Source organism: Perissodus microlepis, chromosome 19, assembly GCF_051167445.1.
Source record: "Perissodus microlepis isolate ML-2025 ecotype Zambia chromosome 19, ASM5116744v1, whole genome shotgun sequence".
Classification (NCBI taxonomy): domain Eukaryota; kingdom Metazoa; phylum Chordata; class Actinopteri; order Cichliformes; family Cichlidae; genus Perissodus; species Perissodus microlepis.
This window is the reverse complement of record NC_140479.1, coordinates 539,984-558,539: the sequence shown is the minus strand read 5'-3', so window position 1 is coordinate 558,539 and position 18,556 is coordinate 539,984. Positions and strand designations below refer to the sequence as shown.

Sequence of the window (18,556 nt, the reverse complement as noted above, 5' to 3'; positions counted from 1 at the left end):
TCAGATTTTAAAGCCTTTATTCAAATATTTCATTCCACAATCTGTGAAAGTGAAAGTGTGCATGCTCCTTGTTTCCTCAGTTATTCCCAACAGGACGAACGGAAAGGCTGATGAAAAACAGGAAATACAAGCGAGTGAATTTTTATCTGAATTATGCTGAAGCTCCCTAATAATGATCAGTGCTAGCACCTGCACAGCACACTCACCTGTCCACCGTGTTTACCTGCAGCTCACAGGAACCAGGTGGAGTTCATGTCTGCACCAGGTCGCCCATCACATCGTACAGTCTATTTATTAAGATTTCAGTGTTTCTGCTGAAACCGCCGTCAGAGTGTCAGCTCATCAGCTCATCAGCGCGGCGTACAGAGGCTGAGAAGTCCTGAAGTCCCGCCTATCAGGAGACCGTTGTGCCGACTCGCTGTCGAGGCCTAACCTGCGCTGAAGACGGTCGCGTTCAAGACCAGGCATCAACAAAATCACCTACTGACCAATCAGATCGCTCTGAGTGCAGGTGTAAAAAGCTGTTTTGTTGGTCCAAAAGCATCAATAACATCAAACGCAGCATCTGTTTGTCGACGTCATGTTAACCTGTGAGGTGAGCAGATCTGTGTCAGTTCACTGAGCTGAGAAACTTGGAGCATCTGTTTGATACTAGCTCCTCCTGCTCAGAGGAAGAGCTTCCCAGAACTAGAACTTGCTCTTCCTGGACTTCCTGGTTCCTGATGTTGAATAAAAAATTGAAACCTTTTCTGAGTTTGTTGTGACCCTTTCAGATTCTTCTCTGTTTCCTGCAGCATCGATACAGACGCCACATTAAACACAGTCCAGGTGTCTTCCCGTGCTTACCTGATGAGAGCTCTGCTGCATTCAGGCCCGTGGTATATCTTCAGCCCTGTGTCAGATACAGATGAGGTGTTCACTGTAAATTGGACGTTTTGTAACTTTGAGTTTAGAATTTTAATTTAAACAACAAGTTTGGCTTCCAGCGATGTAATTGAGATAAATTATTGATATATTATTGTCATATTCTCTGTTCAGCACTTCTCTGTCCTGTAGCAGCTCTCGTTCGGTTCACATTGATTCATTTCTTTTAGTTTTGTCGGCTGAATTATGAGTAAAGTTCATAAATACACAATTTTTCCAGATTCTTTGATAAACATGAGCTAAATGTAGCTAAATGTAGCTAAATGTAGCTACATTGTAGCTAAATGTAGCTACAATTTACCTACAATTTAGCTACTTTTAAAACGAGGTCTGGTTATTGGAGAATGTGATCGACAGTTTCAAATACACACCGTGTTATCCTCAATCATTAGCTCAGAAGCTCTGGATGCTTCCAGAAAGAGGCCAATCAGGAGAAAGTGGGCTTTTAGGGACCTTAACGAGACAGTAGCTTGTTTCTGACAAAGACAATTTTTAAAAATTGTGAATCATGCAAAGCTACTCTACACTCAGAAAAATTATGGTTCTTAAATGGTTCTTCAGATGTCTTCATGGTTCTTTAAAGAACCATCATACGTCAAAGAACCTTTTTATTTTGTGGATGGTTCTTCAGCTATTACAAATGGTTCTTTAAAGAACAAAAGGTTCTTCACCCTTAGCAATCAAAGTTTGATGGTGTATATGGCATAAATATTTATTCACTATAACGAGGCTGTGAATTATACTGTGTGTTTTCTTTGTGTGCATGTGTGTGCGAAGGGGGAGGGCGGGTTACCTGGCAATTACCCTTTAAGAGAAGATGGTAGGAAACTGAATATTCAAATAAAAGTGTGCTTAAAAATATACTGGTTGCAGGGGTGGGGGGGGGAAGCCTAAAGACCCTAACCTCCCCCCCCCCCCCCCCCCCCCCCCTCACACACACACACACACACACACCCCTAACCCTGCAAACCCATTATGAATATGGTGAGTTAACAAACAGTAGACACAATACACACATTCAAATACTGTACTTTAGTTTTAAATGTTAATAAAGTATTACTATTTTCTACTCCAAGGCATTACTTTTGAGATTATTATATATTTTTTGAAAATATAGCATAATGATAATACTAGTTATTGTAAACTTTACAAACCACCCAGCAGTATGTAAGTCAAATTATAAAATACAAGTAAATAACAATTGCAGAACAGAATGTCAGTGTAATGAACACACACTTCGTTTTGACAAAGCACACTGCTTAGGTAAATGATCTGAGTAGTTGTTCATCACTGAGCAATTTGTTAATATGTGTTTCGAGCCAAATAAATACAGGGAGAGAGAGAGTGACGTCAGAACACGTCATACTATAACCTCCCGGGAGCGGACGGAGGGGTTCAGTCGTTGGGATGCGCATGCGCAGACAGAGTGCGCGAGCGGTGGGCCTTGACCTTTCAGGGAAAAAAAAACTCTTTCTCACGGACGGTGACAGCGAAACGGATAACAGTCTTCAGTACCTGCTGGACTTTGAAGCTCTGGATTCTGGGACTGTTGGAAAAGGTAAAACATTTTCATTAAAACCTTATTACTGTTTTGTTTTTGTTACTCGTCATTGTAGCTTGCTGTTAATGTGTTGCTAACAGTAGCGATTAGCTAGATACGTTAGCCGTTGACGTCAGCGCAATTTAGTATCCGGTATACAGAAACTGTTTTCCTAACAAAACCACTGTTATAATTAAGTGAAGCTGCTCCCAACTATTTTGAACCTTTGGCTTCTAAAATATGTGGTTCAATTGCGTGCTGCGTACATAACCTAATGTCAGCTAGACCGAAATTAAAATTTAATATATTGTTAAAGTCACTAAAATGGCGCCTGAAGCCTGTTGTGACGTGAGCTCTGTGTCTGCTCTAGAAACTCTGTAGATCTGAGCCGTACATTAAATACTCACATGAACCTGCACTTTGAATTCTGTATGAACTGTATAAAATACAGCTATGCATAAGTGTTTTGAATGAATAATTAGATTAGATAACTCTAATTATATAGAAATGAATAGAAATGTGACATGAGAAGGTGTGTCTTTGACTGTTCCTGTATAACTTATTTTCGGACTAGTTGACAAGTTATGCTCCGGTCTTTTCTTTGTATATTTCATTTATCCACCATCATACATACAAGCTAAGAAGAGGTCGTTATACTAACAAGAGGTATCAACGCTGGGCTAAAGTTCAGCACATGGTTAAAGTTTGTAATCCAGCCAGGGTGCAAATATCACTCAGCAGCCAGAGCTGAAGCAGGTAGCATCAACACATAAATCTACTCTACCCAGCTTAAATCACAAGAGCACCTCTGACCAAAAAGCTGTAGATTTTTCTTGTTTGCACAAATTAATCCAGATTCACATTAATTGTGTTCACAGCTCCAACAAAATGAGGAAGAGGAGGGAGAAACACAATTAGGTTGAATTACAATTGGATGGAAGGCGAGGACAAGGAGAAGGAAGCTTAGGATGAGGAGGAAGAGAAGCAGCAGGAGCATATTTAGGGATCCCTATGATGTCATTGAGGTTTGTTTCATTAATATGGTCCTCTCACAAAGAAAGATGACTTGTTTTAGTTCACCTACTTCCTGTATTAAATAGTGATGTGGAAAACGTTGTGGAAAACCACAGAGCAGGCACGTATAGTGCATCTGCAGGTAAATGAACATCAAATCTCTAAGACAGACTGAAATCTGTATATTTATCACCCTTATGATAAAACCCATGTCAGCCATTGGTTTATGGACTTTGTATTTTGAAGCCTCAACATTTGCTTTATTGCTGTTGCTATGTTGGGACCATATTAGGATGAGGGATCAGAATCTGGAGTCATGCACACTATTGTTTCATTTAGTGTGTATCCATAAGATTCGTATAGCAGATCCAAGTTGTGCCTTGAAAACAGGAAAGTCGTCTGCATAGAGGAGAACTTTAATAGCAGGCTTGTACAAAGTGAGGCTTTGTGCTCACATTTGCTGCAAACACTCGTTTTACCCTGTTTTGATGCAGAATTCATTTGAAATCAGGCAAGAACTGGACTTATTTTTTATAATGTGTTCTTGTGAATTGATTGTGTATCGCATATGTTTGATTGATTTGACTTTCTGCAAGACAACAGTCGTCCGCTGGCCAAAAAAGTTTTCCAAATACCTCCACGTGATCTAGCCTGGATTTAGAAAAGAATAGCAAAAAAAATCTGCACCTCCTGCTTCAGATGCAATTTGTGTTTCTGTGTTCAGAGGCAGCGGCGAGAGGGGAGACCTCGGCTCATCCAGCTGGAGAGCCTGACCAGGAGGAGTCGAACATTAACTCAGCTCTTCCAGGGCACCCTGCAGACTCGGCTGCTGGCATCGGCGAGGGATGACGTGAACGCCAAACTGGAGTCCATCACAGGTCAACTGCAGGTATGCGAGTCAGACCTTCTGAGGAGGGTTTCACTTTTCTCTCTTCTTTATAATTGACTTTTTTCTCTCTCTTTCAGCTCCTTGTCTCAGAGTGGGAGGGATTTGAAGCACAAAGGGAGGAACTTGTCGTTTGGTTGGCTGATATGGATGTCCGCCTGAGTGAGGTTGACCAGCTGACAGGAAACACCAGTGAAAATCTGAAACAATTGCAGGTGTGGGCTTGTTTTGATATGAAATATATTTGATATGATACATACGTCAGAGACATTATCCTAAACTGGACTAACAAAGGACCATGAGTACAACATGAAACGTACATTACATGGCGTACGGCTGAAGTTCATTGATCATTTTAATCATAAACTTGTTGTTGAAATGTTTTTACTGAACATGCAAGCATCTGCTGATGAAAATGTGTTGATTTATTGGTCTGTTATGAAGCTATTGCTATTTCTAATGTGTTTTATCACTTTCTGATGTTTTATTAATTAAACAATACATGTATTAATTGTTGTGTTATCTGTAGATATAGTATTTATATATATTTATAGTATAGCAAATATATTTAATTATTACTGTTTAAAACACTAATATGTGACATGTATTAGTAGTGATGTTGTGCTGAGGGTTAAAATGCCTTTTTGTCTTTTGGTTTACTACAAAATGACAATAAACCATTAATATATGTCTATGCTGTGCTCGTATTTATTTTACCCTACTCAAATTCAATTTATGATACATTTTATTTTGAAAGATTTAAAATGGTTTTTTTAAAGAACCATTTGAAGGACCTTTTTAAAAATGGTTCTTTAAAGAACCATTTTTAAAAAGGTTCTTTGAAAAACCGTTAAAGGTGCCCCAAAGAACCATTTCTTGATGGTTCTTTGGGGCACCTTTAAAGGTTCTTCAATGAACCACTGAAAGAAATGGTTCTTCAAAGAACCATTGTTTGAAAGGTTCTTTGTGGCACCAAAAAAGGTTCTTCTATGGCATCAGTCTAAAGAACCACTTTTGGTTCCAGTTGGCACCTTTATTTTTCTGAGTGCAGGTGACGTCTTCAGTCTCAGCTGCAGGTTTCAATCTTACAAACAGGACATTTGCATAATGACTGAAACCAGCCCACTGCAGGAACAATGGGCTGGGAGGTCAGTTCCTTAATCTTAATTATGCAAATTCTCATGACCATTGATCAACAACCACTGATCAATGTCCATGAGTCCCATTCACAGAGATGTGGGAATGGCTGCAATCACAGCATGTAAGATGAAAGTAAATTAGAAGTATTTAGCTGAAGTGTATTTTATTTATGTTAGTTCTTTTTTAACTTGTAGTTCTACATTGGAAGATTATTGTGATATTGAAATATAAAAATAAAATTATATATTTTTTTTTTTTTTCTCAAAATAAGCGTCACACTCGCGGAAGCCGATATACCCGCCGAAACGCCATGCATTTATCGAGACTTTCAACCCCAGGTAGGCCAATTATGGATCTTCGGATCCACATTATGTCAGCAGCTGTTCTCCACTGTGAACTGTGTTAAAAACAAACACCGCTCACGCCTCACAGATGACATCTTACAGTCCTGCGTAAAGATGAAAGTGACTTCGTACAGCCCCGATTTGCAGACGCTGTGCGCAGAGGTTCAGGAGCAGAAGTCCCATTGTAAACATATCACGGCAGACCCGACGATGTTTGCATGAACACGCTTTTCAGCATCTCTTTATTGACCACTTTACACACTCGGTTGCTGTAAACATACAGCCGGCTGTAGCTTTGCAGCTCACAGCCCGACACACACCAACACAACAGCATAGATAGCACAGACGTTAAGGCGTGATTGCGGGTGCCGCTCAGGTGCGTCCGCCTCCCCTGCAGCGGTGCAGCAGACCACACCCGCCACACACCCCATACGGTAAAAAAATACATTTTTCCTGGCAAAAATATATTTCAAATATATGGTAAATATATTTTGTATTTGTGATGCTCCAAAAATATATATTTTTGAAATTGAAAATATATTTCTTTCAAACCAAAATACATTTCAAAACATATTTTAGGGTGAAGAAAATACATTTCCAACCTTACAGTAGAATGAATATCAAAGTATCCTTTATTTAAAATGCATTTAGTGCAATAATGATGATGATAATAATAATACTAAAAGTAACATGTTTTATGCACATCTGCAAAAAACAGTTGGATTCAAACAAAACAGAGTCAAAGGTCTATCACGAATTAGGTTGTTTATTCATTTGCTTACAGTATTTCACATTACACAATATCTCACTATAATGTAGCGTTCATTGACTTTGAAATTATCTGTCAGTGATACAGTAAACAAGATACAACAACTGCTATGTACACTTTAGTTTTTGACAATATATACAATATAGTACTTAAAGGAACACACTCCACTTTTTTTGGAAATAGGCTCATTCTCCATCTCCCTCAGAGTTAAAAATGCAGCGTCTTCTTTCTAGATCCGTACGTTAATAGGACTCTGGAGCGTGATCTTACGGGATGGGGCGCAGCCAGGATTTTTGGTCGAGGCGCCATATTAGCAGGCCAAACAAATGCTTGCTGTGTGGCCGGTTGTAATGTTAGATTGCACTACTGGCAAAGGAATAAGCTGGAAAACGGGCTCTTTTCATTGTTTCCTCACCTGGAAGCATCACGAGGGAGCTTATGTGTTGGATGTTACCAAAAGAAGGCGTCTAGCCTGGATAGCAGCTGTGAGACGAGCTGATATTCAGTTCTCTACCATCCACAGATATCTGTTGGTGTGCTCCAGTATTTTCATTCAGGTAAGTTCTAAATAAGTTCATATTATTCTTTATAGCCTGTTAGTTTTATTTTCAATGCGTTCTGAGATCATAGCACAAACTTAGAACAAACATGCAGAACTACCTTCTATTTATAGAGTTGCTAATTATTTGGCATTATTGCAGCAAACCAGCCTATGAAATGAATGAAACAAATCCTGACTGGGTTCCAACACTACACATGGGGCACTACGAAATCCCTGCTTCAAACTACATGCTACATACCACCATGCCAATCAGATTACTTCTTCCATGTGTGGGTAAAAAGGTGACCCTCCTGGATAAGATGGCAAAGGTTTGCTGCGTTTGGTGAACAGTGTGTTAGTAAAACCAGGGAAAAATGCTCTTGTTAAATACTCTTAAGTCTTGTGCTGTTTATGTAGTGATAAGTTTTCAAAAGAGACAGTAAATTACAGAATGCTAGTAGTGGGTGATATTATTCAAATGCTGTCCTGATTTTATGTAAACATTTTGTCATTTGTAAACTATACATAACATTGATTCTACATTGTAACTGATTTGATGTTCTACAAAGTGCTTTTAATTAAAAATAGGCAAACATTTCTTTGTTTCTTTATTCAACTTTTGAACAGTGGTATTTAGTAAGTACATATTCAGTAAATGCAAAGTATTTACATGCCCCCCTAAATTAAAACATTATGGGTTATTCAGAACAGAACTATGCTTGGAAAAATATTGTCCCATCAGTTGATCCAACTCCTCCACAGTAGCAGGTGGAACTTTTCTTTTTTGAGGACGGCTTCTTTTACCTGTCACAACGAATGGTCTGTTTATGTTTTGATCAAGAACCTTTTTTTGGGCAGCTGAAGAGGAGAAGTCTATCTTATGGCCAACCTCTGGCTGTATCTTGGTCATATTTCCCAGCAAAACCCAGTATGCAGGTTCATCTGTAACAGTCCTTGTGCCACAGATCCTCACTGTTGCTTCTACATTAAACAGAAGAGCAGTGACGTGGCTGCAGGTCTCCACGACTCCGGCCATACAGCTGCAGTGGGCGGCTTCAACCTTCCCTGTGATGCTCACAATGACCTGTGGCTGCAATGCTGCAATTCAGTTTTTAGGAGTGCAGGACCTGAAACACACACAGACAAAGTTCATTTAAAGACAAGAACTTTAATAAGCCAAGGCCGACACAAATGTGTTTTTATTTACTTTCAAATCCATTTATCACAAATGTAACAAATAAAGTGTTTTTATGTATCCATCTATAGAACGCTGCATGTTATATTCTAAATCTGCCTGTTTCTTTTTAGAAACCTATCAGCAAAAAATGAACCTAAAGTATGTAATGCAAGGATGTAATCACTTTCAAGAGGGAGAAAACATAATGTTCGACTTTAAGTGACAATTATGGACACCTAATATGATAAGGAGATTCTGCAGGGCATTAATCAATGTATAAAACTAAAACAGAATGTATTTTTAGTGACACAGGACACAAACTAGGAAGCAAGATGTGTAATTAGGATTATTTATAATAAATATGAATTAATTAGGGCAATTTCTTTAACCATAAAGAATAACTAAATCCTTCAGGACAATGTCACATCAATGCACTGAACTCACTATGTTATCCCTCTAACAGAGCCTCTACATCTTCTCACTCTCATGAATGAATTTATGCTGCACTAATCTGAATGTTCGGGGGGAATCAAACGCATTTTACTCGCAGTACTCAAGCTGAATGACGGCGTACTCACAACGTGGAGGCTTAAAAATAGCCAAATCTTGTACCCAGTCCTTGGTGAATTGGATGTGCGCCTCCAGAGATTTATAATTGCGAAATTGGTGCGCCGTGTATGCTCTGACTCCACAGACAAGGTACGAGAGTAGATCATGCTAAGTCAATAGCGGTTTGGTCTTCAGGGTTTCTACTCCACGGCTATATTTCATACGGGTCCACATTTCAACAATCAAGTACCGTCTCTTTGCATCTGGACATAATCTGTCTCTATACCGTCATTTTCTTTTGAGCTACGTTTCAGAATGGTTCGTAGCAATCTTGTTTTGATTCGTGGCCTGCAAAGATGGTGCTGCGCTCCCACAATGCATTGCGACATTACGTCAACTCCAAAGCCCTTTGCGTGCAGGAGAGTATGCGCATGCGCATTGCCATGGTGGTTTAAAAAATAAAGATATAATGAAAAGTAATTAATAAAAATTAAATATTTAAACATTCCCACAAATGTGCAATGAACGTGCAAAAACTCTCATTAGTAGTTGTTGCTGTTTCTTTCTTTCTTTTTTTTTTGAAAAATAACGACGTCTCTGAGGCGCGAATTCCGACAGTGAGAGGAACGGCCGGATACAGGAGGCGGGAAGAAACAAGCCGATTATATTCGCGTTAATTAAGTGGTTGGAAGATGTAAAATTCTCAATTCTGCCAACTGAACATATACGAGATTTTAATGAGGATGAATAATTAGCCAGCATGGAGGAAACGGACCTTTATTTGGTGGAGTGGCGACAAGAAGCCAAAAGGCGGGTGGCCGGTCTATGAAGCCTCCATCATCAAGCTAGCAGGTGCCTTTTCTCAAATATAATATTACTTTATTCTCGCTTATTTTGCACGGAAGCGTAGAGCTGCCACCCAGGCAAAAGAGAAATATAAGTATATCACGTGATAACGTGAAAAGTATATCGTGCTAACAATATACTATCATGTTTGTACAATATACTTTTCACGTTTGAACAATGTAATATCACGTTATTATAATATACATAATTTTCACGTTTGTACAATATTGTGCGAACGTGATGATTATGTATATTATAATAACGTGATATTATATTATACAAACATGAAAAGCATAATGTTAGAACAATAAACATTTCACGTTATAACGTGATATAGCTCTATTTTTCTTTTGTCTGGGTGGCAGCTCCACGCTTCCATAATTTGGTAATCAAAATATGTAACTTAATTAATTATATTGTGACGTACTTTTGCCTTTTCTTATTATTCTGCCTTCTCAGAAAGGGAAAAAATACAAATAAAACTGTTTACACTTGTTATATACAATAACTATCAAAACCTATTCACATTTAATTTGGCTTTCACAGAAATCCCACCTCTCCTTCTGGCTACAGAGTACTTACCAAGGTTAGAAACAAAGCACAGTTATGCTTTATTAATGTTCTCTAATTACAATGTTCCACATTTCCTTGCTTTTTAAGTCATTTTTAGGCTTTTTAGAGTTTTTGTTTTTTATTTTTTTAGCAGTAATGTTTCTGCCTATTTATTTCAGCCCATGAAATCGAATGCAGATCTTCCTGATGTGAGATTTACATAAATGTAAGTAATTTTGTTTGTCATTGTCATTAATGTTGTTGCTGTTGTTGTTTTTGTGCAGTTTGCGCAGTTTGTGCAGTTTGCAATCATATAAACCTAGCAAGCATCAGTCAGCACAGTGACTAACCTAAACAGATTCTTGCTTTATTCACATATATTATATGTAATTATATATACCTGCACATTGTACCTAGGGTTGCAGCCACTTGGCCCCACCCAATTGTTGTGACAGCCCTGATTGTACTTATACACTGCATCTGAACAGGGAACAGTCTGCCACATTAATGTATTTTTAAGTGACTTGTTTGTAATACATGAATTTGTTTCTTACAGATGTCAAAGTCTCAACCTCATGCTGCCCTCCCCCATCCTCCTAAAGTAAGTATTTGTTGTTGTAGTTTTTTATGCAGTGTCTGTGTCACATGCTAATCATAATTATTGAAATAACTGTTTTCTAACAGATTTTCCAAAACACTAGTTATGTTTGTTGTCATTCAGACCAATACTACTGCTTAGACATTGCTTAGTGGTCATGCATGTTTGACAAGCTTGTTATGATACCAAAACAGTAGGCCTATCACAATAATCGATATATTGACTTAACACACAATACATGTACATGACCTCAATAATTGTTGATGATGCAATATATCTGCCATTATATTTACATAAAAAATACAAAAATAAAATATAATGATAACAAAACAATAACATTAAATAACATTGTTTTCTATTTGTTAGAAAATTTACTATTTATTCAAGTTTTTAAGGTATCTAATATTTTGATTCCTAATTTCAATGATCTAAATACTTTAAGAATTAGATGTTGGTTTGTCAATTGAAAGTGTGTGGATCTTGCATTATTATGGTGTTATATTATGATTATACATTCAAAGACATAAAATGGTCTTAAAATGACAATAACATAACTTGTCGCAATTGTTTATGGGGCAATATACCGACCAACAAAAAGTCGTTATCGTAACAGGCCTTCAAAACAGACGGTTTTATGATTGATAAATTCAAAAAAAAAATAAATACATTTAATTTCACTGAGATTCTCTAATATTCAGTTACAGTTCACAACACAGCTACCTGTACATGCAGTATTATACTGTAAATATAAATCTCTGCATTTAGCATCCCACTAGAAGAGTCACAGTTACTGCCTCGTTTTGTTGTTGTTGTTGTTTTTTACAAATACCTGGACTATTACTAACACATTTACTGTTTTACTTTTAGCCTGTGGATACAAATGCAGATTTCCTTAATGTAAGTTGTGCATTTTAATTACATCATGTTATTTTTATTATTATTTATTTATTTATTTTATTTTACATTCAAATATTTCAAGCTTCTTGGTTAAAGAAGCTTGATTGCTAGTAGTTAAAGAATAGTTCACCTATAATTGATATTCCCAATTAATTTCTCACCTCTGATTGAATGCCTTTGTTTGCCTTTTTTGACTATAACAAAACATTTTTGCAGGATATATATGGTGAATTTATATGCATAGATACAGTCGTAGTGCTTGACACATGCACACAGCAGTAGATGTACTAAAAAGGAAATAATTACAATCATGATGTTGATTGCTGATGTCAGTATATATATTTTAGAGGAATGTTTTGTTTTTCACCCAAAATGAACTATATTGTTTCAGAAGAGATTTTTTACCCTACCTGACTCTTATATATTGTTCTGTTTTTTGTTTGTTTTTGTTATTTTCAGGTTCAATGGTGCGTGTTCTTCTAATGGCCGCCTTCCCACTGGAGGTTTTGATCCACAGCAATTTAAAAGGTAAACAGCTTTGAAAGTCAGTTCAAATGGTTAGCTAATAGTACTCTAAAAAGCCTACAACTCTCTCACCAGTTTCTTTACCAAAAAGTACCCATAAAAGTATCTAATAGCATATAATTGTAGTTCAAATGTTTAGTTGTACAAATATCAGATTTTTGGAAATCTAAAACTAGTCAAACACTCAAATTTTCATGCTTTTTATAGGAGGACAGAGCAAAACGGACATTGACGCAGAGTGAAGAACTGCCCTTGATAGGGACACTATGACAGCCATATATAGTAAGTGAAGACTTTCTGTGTATCTAAAATTGCATAGAGCACAAGTAACTTACTTTGCAACCATTAAAATAGGTTGTAAAGTAAGTTACCAATACAAATAGGTGATGATGCATTGTAGTGGTTGGTCTCAGACAAAGAAGGTCAACAGATTCATGAATGCTGGAGGGTAAGGAGAGACGACCAAAAGGGGTGTTAGCATTACTGTAATGTGAACTGGATAGACTTTCCATCTAGGAAAAAAAAAGAGGTAAAATTATGCGTAAAATATATCTGTATTAATATCTGTATCTATAGAAACAGAAATATCTGTTTGCTAAATGAAGCCAGCTAACATAAATCATATTTTTATTTTAACTCTGATAAAAGTAATAGAACTGTGACTTTTGTTTGTTACAGTGGCAGTAAGGAAGAGGTTTCCCAATGTGTCCAGAAGGGCTTTGAGGATTGCAGTGAAAGCTGGGGGAACTGAGACTGCTGGAAAAGGAAAAGAAATTACATTTTAAGTATGTTGACTTATGTTCATACAATCACACACACATATACACACACACATATGTGTATGTATATACAGGGAGTGCAGAATTATTAGGCAAGTTGTATTTTTGAGGAATAATTTTATTATTGAACAACAACCATGTTCTCAATGAACCCAAAAAACTCATTAATATCAAAGCTGAATGTTTTTGGAAGTAGTTTTTAGTTTGTTTTTAGTTTTAGCTATTTTAGGGGGATATCTGTGTGTGCAGGTGACTATTACTGTGCATAATTATTAGGCAACTTAACAAAAAACAAATATATACCCATTTCAATTATTTATTTTCACCAGTGAAACCAATATAACATCTCCACATTCACAAATATACATTTCTGACATTCAAAAACAAAACAAAAACAAATCAGCGACCAATATAGCCACCTTTCTTTGCAAGGACACTCAAAAGCCTGCCATCCATGGATTCTGTCAGTGTTTTGATCTGTTCACCATCAACATTGCGTGCAGCAGCAACCACAGCCTCCCAGACACTGTTCAGAGAGGTGTACTGTTTTCCCTCCTTGTAAATCTCACATTTGATGATGGACCACAGGTTCTCAATGGGGTTCAGATCAGGTGAACAAGGAGGCCATGTCATTAGTTTTTCTTCTTTTATACCCTTTCTTGCCAGCCACGCTGTGGAGTACTTGGACGCGTGTGATGGAGCATTGTCCTGCATGAAAATCATGTTTTTCTTGAAGGATGCAGACTTCTTCCTGTACCACTGCTTGAAGAAGGTGTCTTCCAGAAACTGGCAGTAGGACTGGGAGTTGAGCTTGACTCCATCCTCAACCCGAAAAGGCCCCACAAGCTCATCTTTGATGATACCAGCCCAAACCAGTACTCCACCTCCACCTTGCTGGCGTCTGAGTCGGACTGGAGCTCTCTGCCCTTTACCAATCCAGCCACGGGCCCATCCATCTGGCCCATCAAGACTCACTCTCATTTCATCAGTCCATAAAACCTTAGAAAAATCAGTCTTGAGATATTTCTTGGCCCAGTCTTGATGTTTCAGCTTGTGTGTCTTGTTCAGTGGTGGTCGTCTTTCAGCCTTTCTTACCTTGGCCATGTCTCTGAGTATTGCACACCTTGTGCTTTTGGGCACTCCAGTGATGTTGCAGCTCTGAAATATGGCCAAACTGGTGGCAAGTGGCATCTTGGCAGCTGCACGCTTGACTTTTCTCAGTTCATGGGCAGTTATTTTGCGCCTTGGTTTTTCCACACGCTTCTTGCGACCCTGTTGACTATTTTGAATGAAACGCTTGATTGTTCGATGATCATGCTTCAGAAGCTTTGCAATTTTGAGACTGCTGCATCCCTCTGCAAGATATCTCACTATTTTTGACTTTTCTGAGCCCGTCAAGTCCTTCTTTTGACCCATTTTGCCAAAGGAAAGGAAGTTGCCTAATAATTATGCACACCTGATATAGGGTGTTGATGTCATTAGACCACACCCCTTCTCATTACAGAGATGCACATCACCTAATATGCTTAATTGGTAGCAAGCTTTCGAGCCTATACAGCTTGGAGTAAGACAACATGCATGAAGAGGATGATGTGGACAAAATACTCATTTGCCTAATAATTCTGCACTCCCTGTATATATATATACAGGGAGTGCAGAATTATTAGGCAAGTTGTATTTTTGAGGAATAATTTTATTATTGAACAACAACCATGTTCTCAATGAACCCACAAAACTCATTAATATCAAAGCTGCATGTTTGTGGAAGTAGTTTTTAGTTTGTTTTTAGTTTTAGCTATTTTAGGGGGATATCTGTGTGTGCAGGTGACTATTACTGTGCATAATTATTAGGCAATTTAACAAAAAACAAATATATACCCATTTCAATGATTTATTTTTACCTATGAAACAAATATAAAATCTCCACATTCACAAATATACATTTCTGACATTCAAAAACAAAACAAAAACAAATCAGCGACCAATATAGCCACCTTTCTTTGCAAGGACACTCAAAAGCCTGCCATCCATGGATTCTGTCAGTGTTTTGATCTGTTCACCATCAACATTGCGTGCAGCAGCAACCACAGCCTCCCAGACACTGTTCAGAGAGGTGTACTGTTTTCCCTCCTTGTAAATCTCACATTTGATGATGGACCACAGATTCACAATGGGGTTCAGATCAGGTGAACAAGGAGGCCATGTCATTAGTTTTTCTTCTTTTATACCCTTTCTTGCCAGCCACGCTGTGGAGTACTTGGACGCGTGTGATGGAGCATTGTCCTGCATGAAAATCATGTTTTTCTTGAAGGATGCAGACTTCTTCCTGTACCACTGCTTGAAGAAGGTGTCTTCCAGAAACTGGCAGTAGGACTGGGAGTTGAGCTTGACTCCATCCTCAACCCGAAAAGGCCCCACAAGCTCATCTTTGATGATACCAGCCCAAACCAGTACTCCACCTCCACCTTGCTGGCGTCTGAGTCGGACTGGAGCTCTCTGCCCTTTACCAATCCAGCCACGGGCCCATCCATCTGGCCCATCAAGACTTACTCTCATTTCATCAGTCCATAAAACCTTAGAAAAATCAGTCTTGAGATATTTCTTGGCCCAGTCTTGACGTTTCAGCTTGTGTGTCTTGTTCAGTGGTGGTCGTCTTTCAGCCTTTCTTACCTTGGCCATGTCTCTGAGTATTGCACACCTTGTGCTTTTGGGCACTCCAGTGATGTTGCAGCTCTGAAATATGGCCAAACTGGTGGCAAGTGGCATCTTGGCAACTGCACGCTTGACTTTTCTCAGTTCATGGGCAGTTATTTTGCGCCTTGGTTTTTCCACACGCTTCTTGCGACCCTGTTGACTATTTTGAATGAAACGCTTGATTGTTCGATGATCACGCTTCAGAAGCTTTGCAATTTTGAGATTGCTGCATCCCTCTGCAAGATATCTCACTCTTTTTGACTTTTCTGAGGCTGTCAAGTCCTTCTTTTGACCCATTTTGCCAAAGGAAAGGACGTTGCCTAATAATTATGCACACCTGATATACGGTGTTGATGTCATTAGACCACACCCCTTCTCATTACAGAGATGCACATCACCTAATATGCTTAATTGGTAGTAGGCTTTCGAGCCTATACAGCTTGGAGTAAGACAACATGCATGCAGAGGATGGTGTGGACAAAATACTCATTTGCCTAATAATTCTGCACTGCCTGTATATATATATATATATATATACACATATATGTATATGTGTGTGTGTGTGTTTCTTTTAGAATATTTAAGTATGTAATGAGAATAAAATTATAAAATGAATATTCCTTGCTTGATTGATATGCTATATGTATGTTCCATCCATCCATTCGCTACCGCTTATCCTTTTCAGGGTCGCGGGGGGTGCTGGGGCCAATCCCAGCTGTCATAGGGCGAGAGGCGGGGTACACCCTGGACAGGTCGCCAGTCTGTCGCAGGGCCAACACACAGGGACAGACAACCATTCACACTCACATTCACATTCACTCGCACATTCACACCTAGTGGCAATTTGGATTATCCAATTAACCTATTGAATGATTTTAAATAAGTTTAAATAAGTTTAAATAAAAAAACAGCCAAAAAATATATGTGTTAAAACACATTTCAAAATATATTATAAATATATTTTTTTAATATATTTTAAAATACATTTTGAAATATATTTCAAAATATATAACATTTCAAAATATATAAATATATTTTAAAATTTATTTTAGCACATATATTTTTTGGCCATTTTTTGTATATTTTGAAATATATTTCAAAATGTATTTTAAAATATATTTTTTTACCGTATGGGACAGTAAAGCGCTATACAAATACAGGCCATGTAATGTCAGAAACATTCTCTAGTGTAAATCCTGACTAGTTAATTAACTACAGATCAGTTTCAGTAAACATTATTCACAGAGGGATCTGAGTTCCTTATACCAGACTCTACAGAAACTTTAACACTGTACAGCTCTGCGACTCAACAATATGAGAACAATGTAACACACACTAGAACAGTGGTTCTTAACCTGGGTTCGATCGAACCCTAGGGGTTCGGTGAGTCGGTCTCAGGGGTTCGGCAGAGCCTCCGCCATGATATGCACGGCTCATTTTGTGCACCAGTAAAAAACACATCTAGGTCTTGAATTTGAAAAAAATCATATTTTATTTTTCACTAAAGAGGGGTTCAGTGAATGCGCATATGAAACTGGTGGGGTTTAGTACCTCCAACAACGTTAAGAACCACTGCACTAGAATCATCAAATAAAGCCCCACTAACCACTAGAACTAGAACTAACTAACTAGCACTGGACACTTGCATATTAGAGATTTCTACCACCATAGGAGGCGAGATATCATCCTTGAACCAGAGCATCCAGCCCTCAATTTCGGACATAAAAAGCGACGTGGCCAGGCATGATAACACTTTGACTGAACTGCAGGACTGTGCCTCAAACCACTCTGACACCATCGCCACTCTCGAGGCCACTGTGGAGCGTTTGTCTACGGAGGTAAAGAAGTTAGATGAGAAATGTGAAGCTCTTGAGGCACACTCCAGGAGGAATAATTTAAGAATTGCAGGAATACCAGAAGGCACAGAGGGACCCAAGATGACTGAGTTTGTTCACACCTTTTGGCGGAGGCGCTATCTCTCGAGGAGAAGCCACTCATCGATCGAGCACATAGAGTGAATCGCCAGCGTCCCAAACAAAGTCATCTTCCTCGGCCCATCATCTCGAGATTGCACTACTACCACATTTGTGAGGAAATTCTGCTGAAAGCTGTAGAGAACAAGAACCTGATGTATAAGGGTTTTTAAAATAAACATCTTCCCAGATTTCCCTCCCTCTGTTGCCAAACGCAGAGCCGCATTTGCAAATATGAGAGGAATACTACGTGGGATGACCGGCGTCAGGTACAGACTGCTATACCCTGCAAAGCTGTTAGTGACCCATGGTGATGTGAGGAAAACCTTTACCGATCCCAAAGAGACCGTAGACTACGCGGAGGAGCACCTCTCCCATCCACCTTAAAATGTATTAAAAGCAAGGATATATCTATATGTATAACGTTGAGACAGCACTGTGTTTTTTCTTTTCCCTTTATATTCCATGTAAAGGTGAATATGGAGCGTTTATGGAGCTCGTTTATTGACGAGCTGTCAGTTAGAAGGTAAGAGTTACTAGGTTAACAGAGGTTAGCAGTAACAGTACGGGGAAGTATATTGTGTTGTTCTTTTGTTGTTTTTTATTTTATCGTACTTTACTTTTTTATTTTTATTTTACCTGTTGTGAGTGCTTCCCGTAATTCTCCTTTTTCTTGCGCCGCTGCAGCCAGAGTTCACAACCGTGTTAATTGATTTGAATCTGTTTTTTCTAATGTTTGTTTGGGGGGTTAGGAGAGAGGAGAGGGTGGGTCCCACGCCCAGCTGTTACGTTGTCGCTTTAAATAGTG

General features: G+C 38.4%; 1 protein-coding gene and 1 long non-coding RNA gene across 3 annotated transcripts; one reads left to right on the top strand and one right to left on the bottom strand.

Annotated features, from left to right (window-relative positions):
- LOC146365130 (uncharacterized) lies at nucleotides 1-716 on the bottom strand. Its single transcript, XR_014798694.1, has 2 exons — nucleotides 207-716; nucleotides 1-107 (listed from the first exon to the last, which is right to left on the bottom strand). It is a non-coding gene; the product is annotated as an uncharacterized LOC146365130 (long non-coding RNA).
- A 1,209-nt stretch (nucleotides 717-1,925) lies between these two features.
- On the top strand, nucleotides 1,926-5,029 carry LOC146365129 (uncharacterized). 2 transcript variants are annotated; one of them, XM_084913910.1, is made up of 4 exons: nucleotides 1,926-2,482; nucleotides 3,343-3,489; nucleotides 4,203-4,367; nucleotides 4,445-5,029. In XM_084913910.1, exons 2-4 carry the CDS (start codon nucleotides 3,433-3,435, stop codon nucleotides 4,610-4,612), a joined length of 390 nt encoding a protein of 129 aa, XP_084770036.1. In that variant the 5' UTR covers nucleotides 1,926-2,482; nucleotides 3,343-3,432; the 3' UTR covers nucleotides 4,613-5,029. The 2 variants fall into 2 exon arrangements, 1 of the variants encoding a protein (XP_084770036.1); XR_014798515.1 differs by lacking the exon at nucleotides 3,343-3,489 and having other exon boundaries at nucleotides 2,349-2,482; nucleotides 4,445-5,026.
- Nucleotides 5,030-18,556: the final 13,527 nt, after the last annotated feature.

What these genes read in the sequence shown, in the direction of transcription:
- LOC146365129 (XM_084913910.1), top strand. Translation starts at nt 3,433, where the DNA reads ATGAGGAGGAAGAGAAGCAGCAGGAGCATATTTAGGGATCCCTATGAT. An exon ending in ATCCCTATGATGTCATTGAG is followed by an intron (nt 3,490 to 4,202) that starts GTTTGTTTCATT and finishes TTCTGTGTTCAG; the next exon opens with AGGCAGCGGCGAGAGGGGAG. An exon ending in CCATCACAGGTCAACTGCAG is followed by an intron (nt 4,368 to 4,444) that starts GTATGCGAGTCA and finishes TCTCTCTTTCAG; the next exon opens with CTCCTTGTCTCAGAGTGGGA.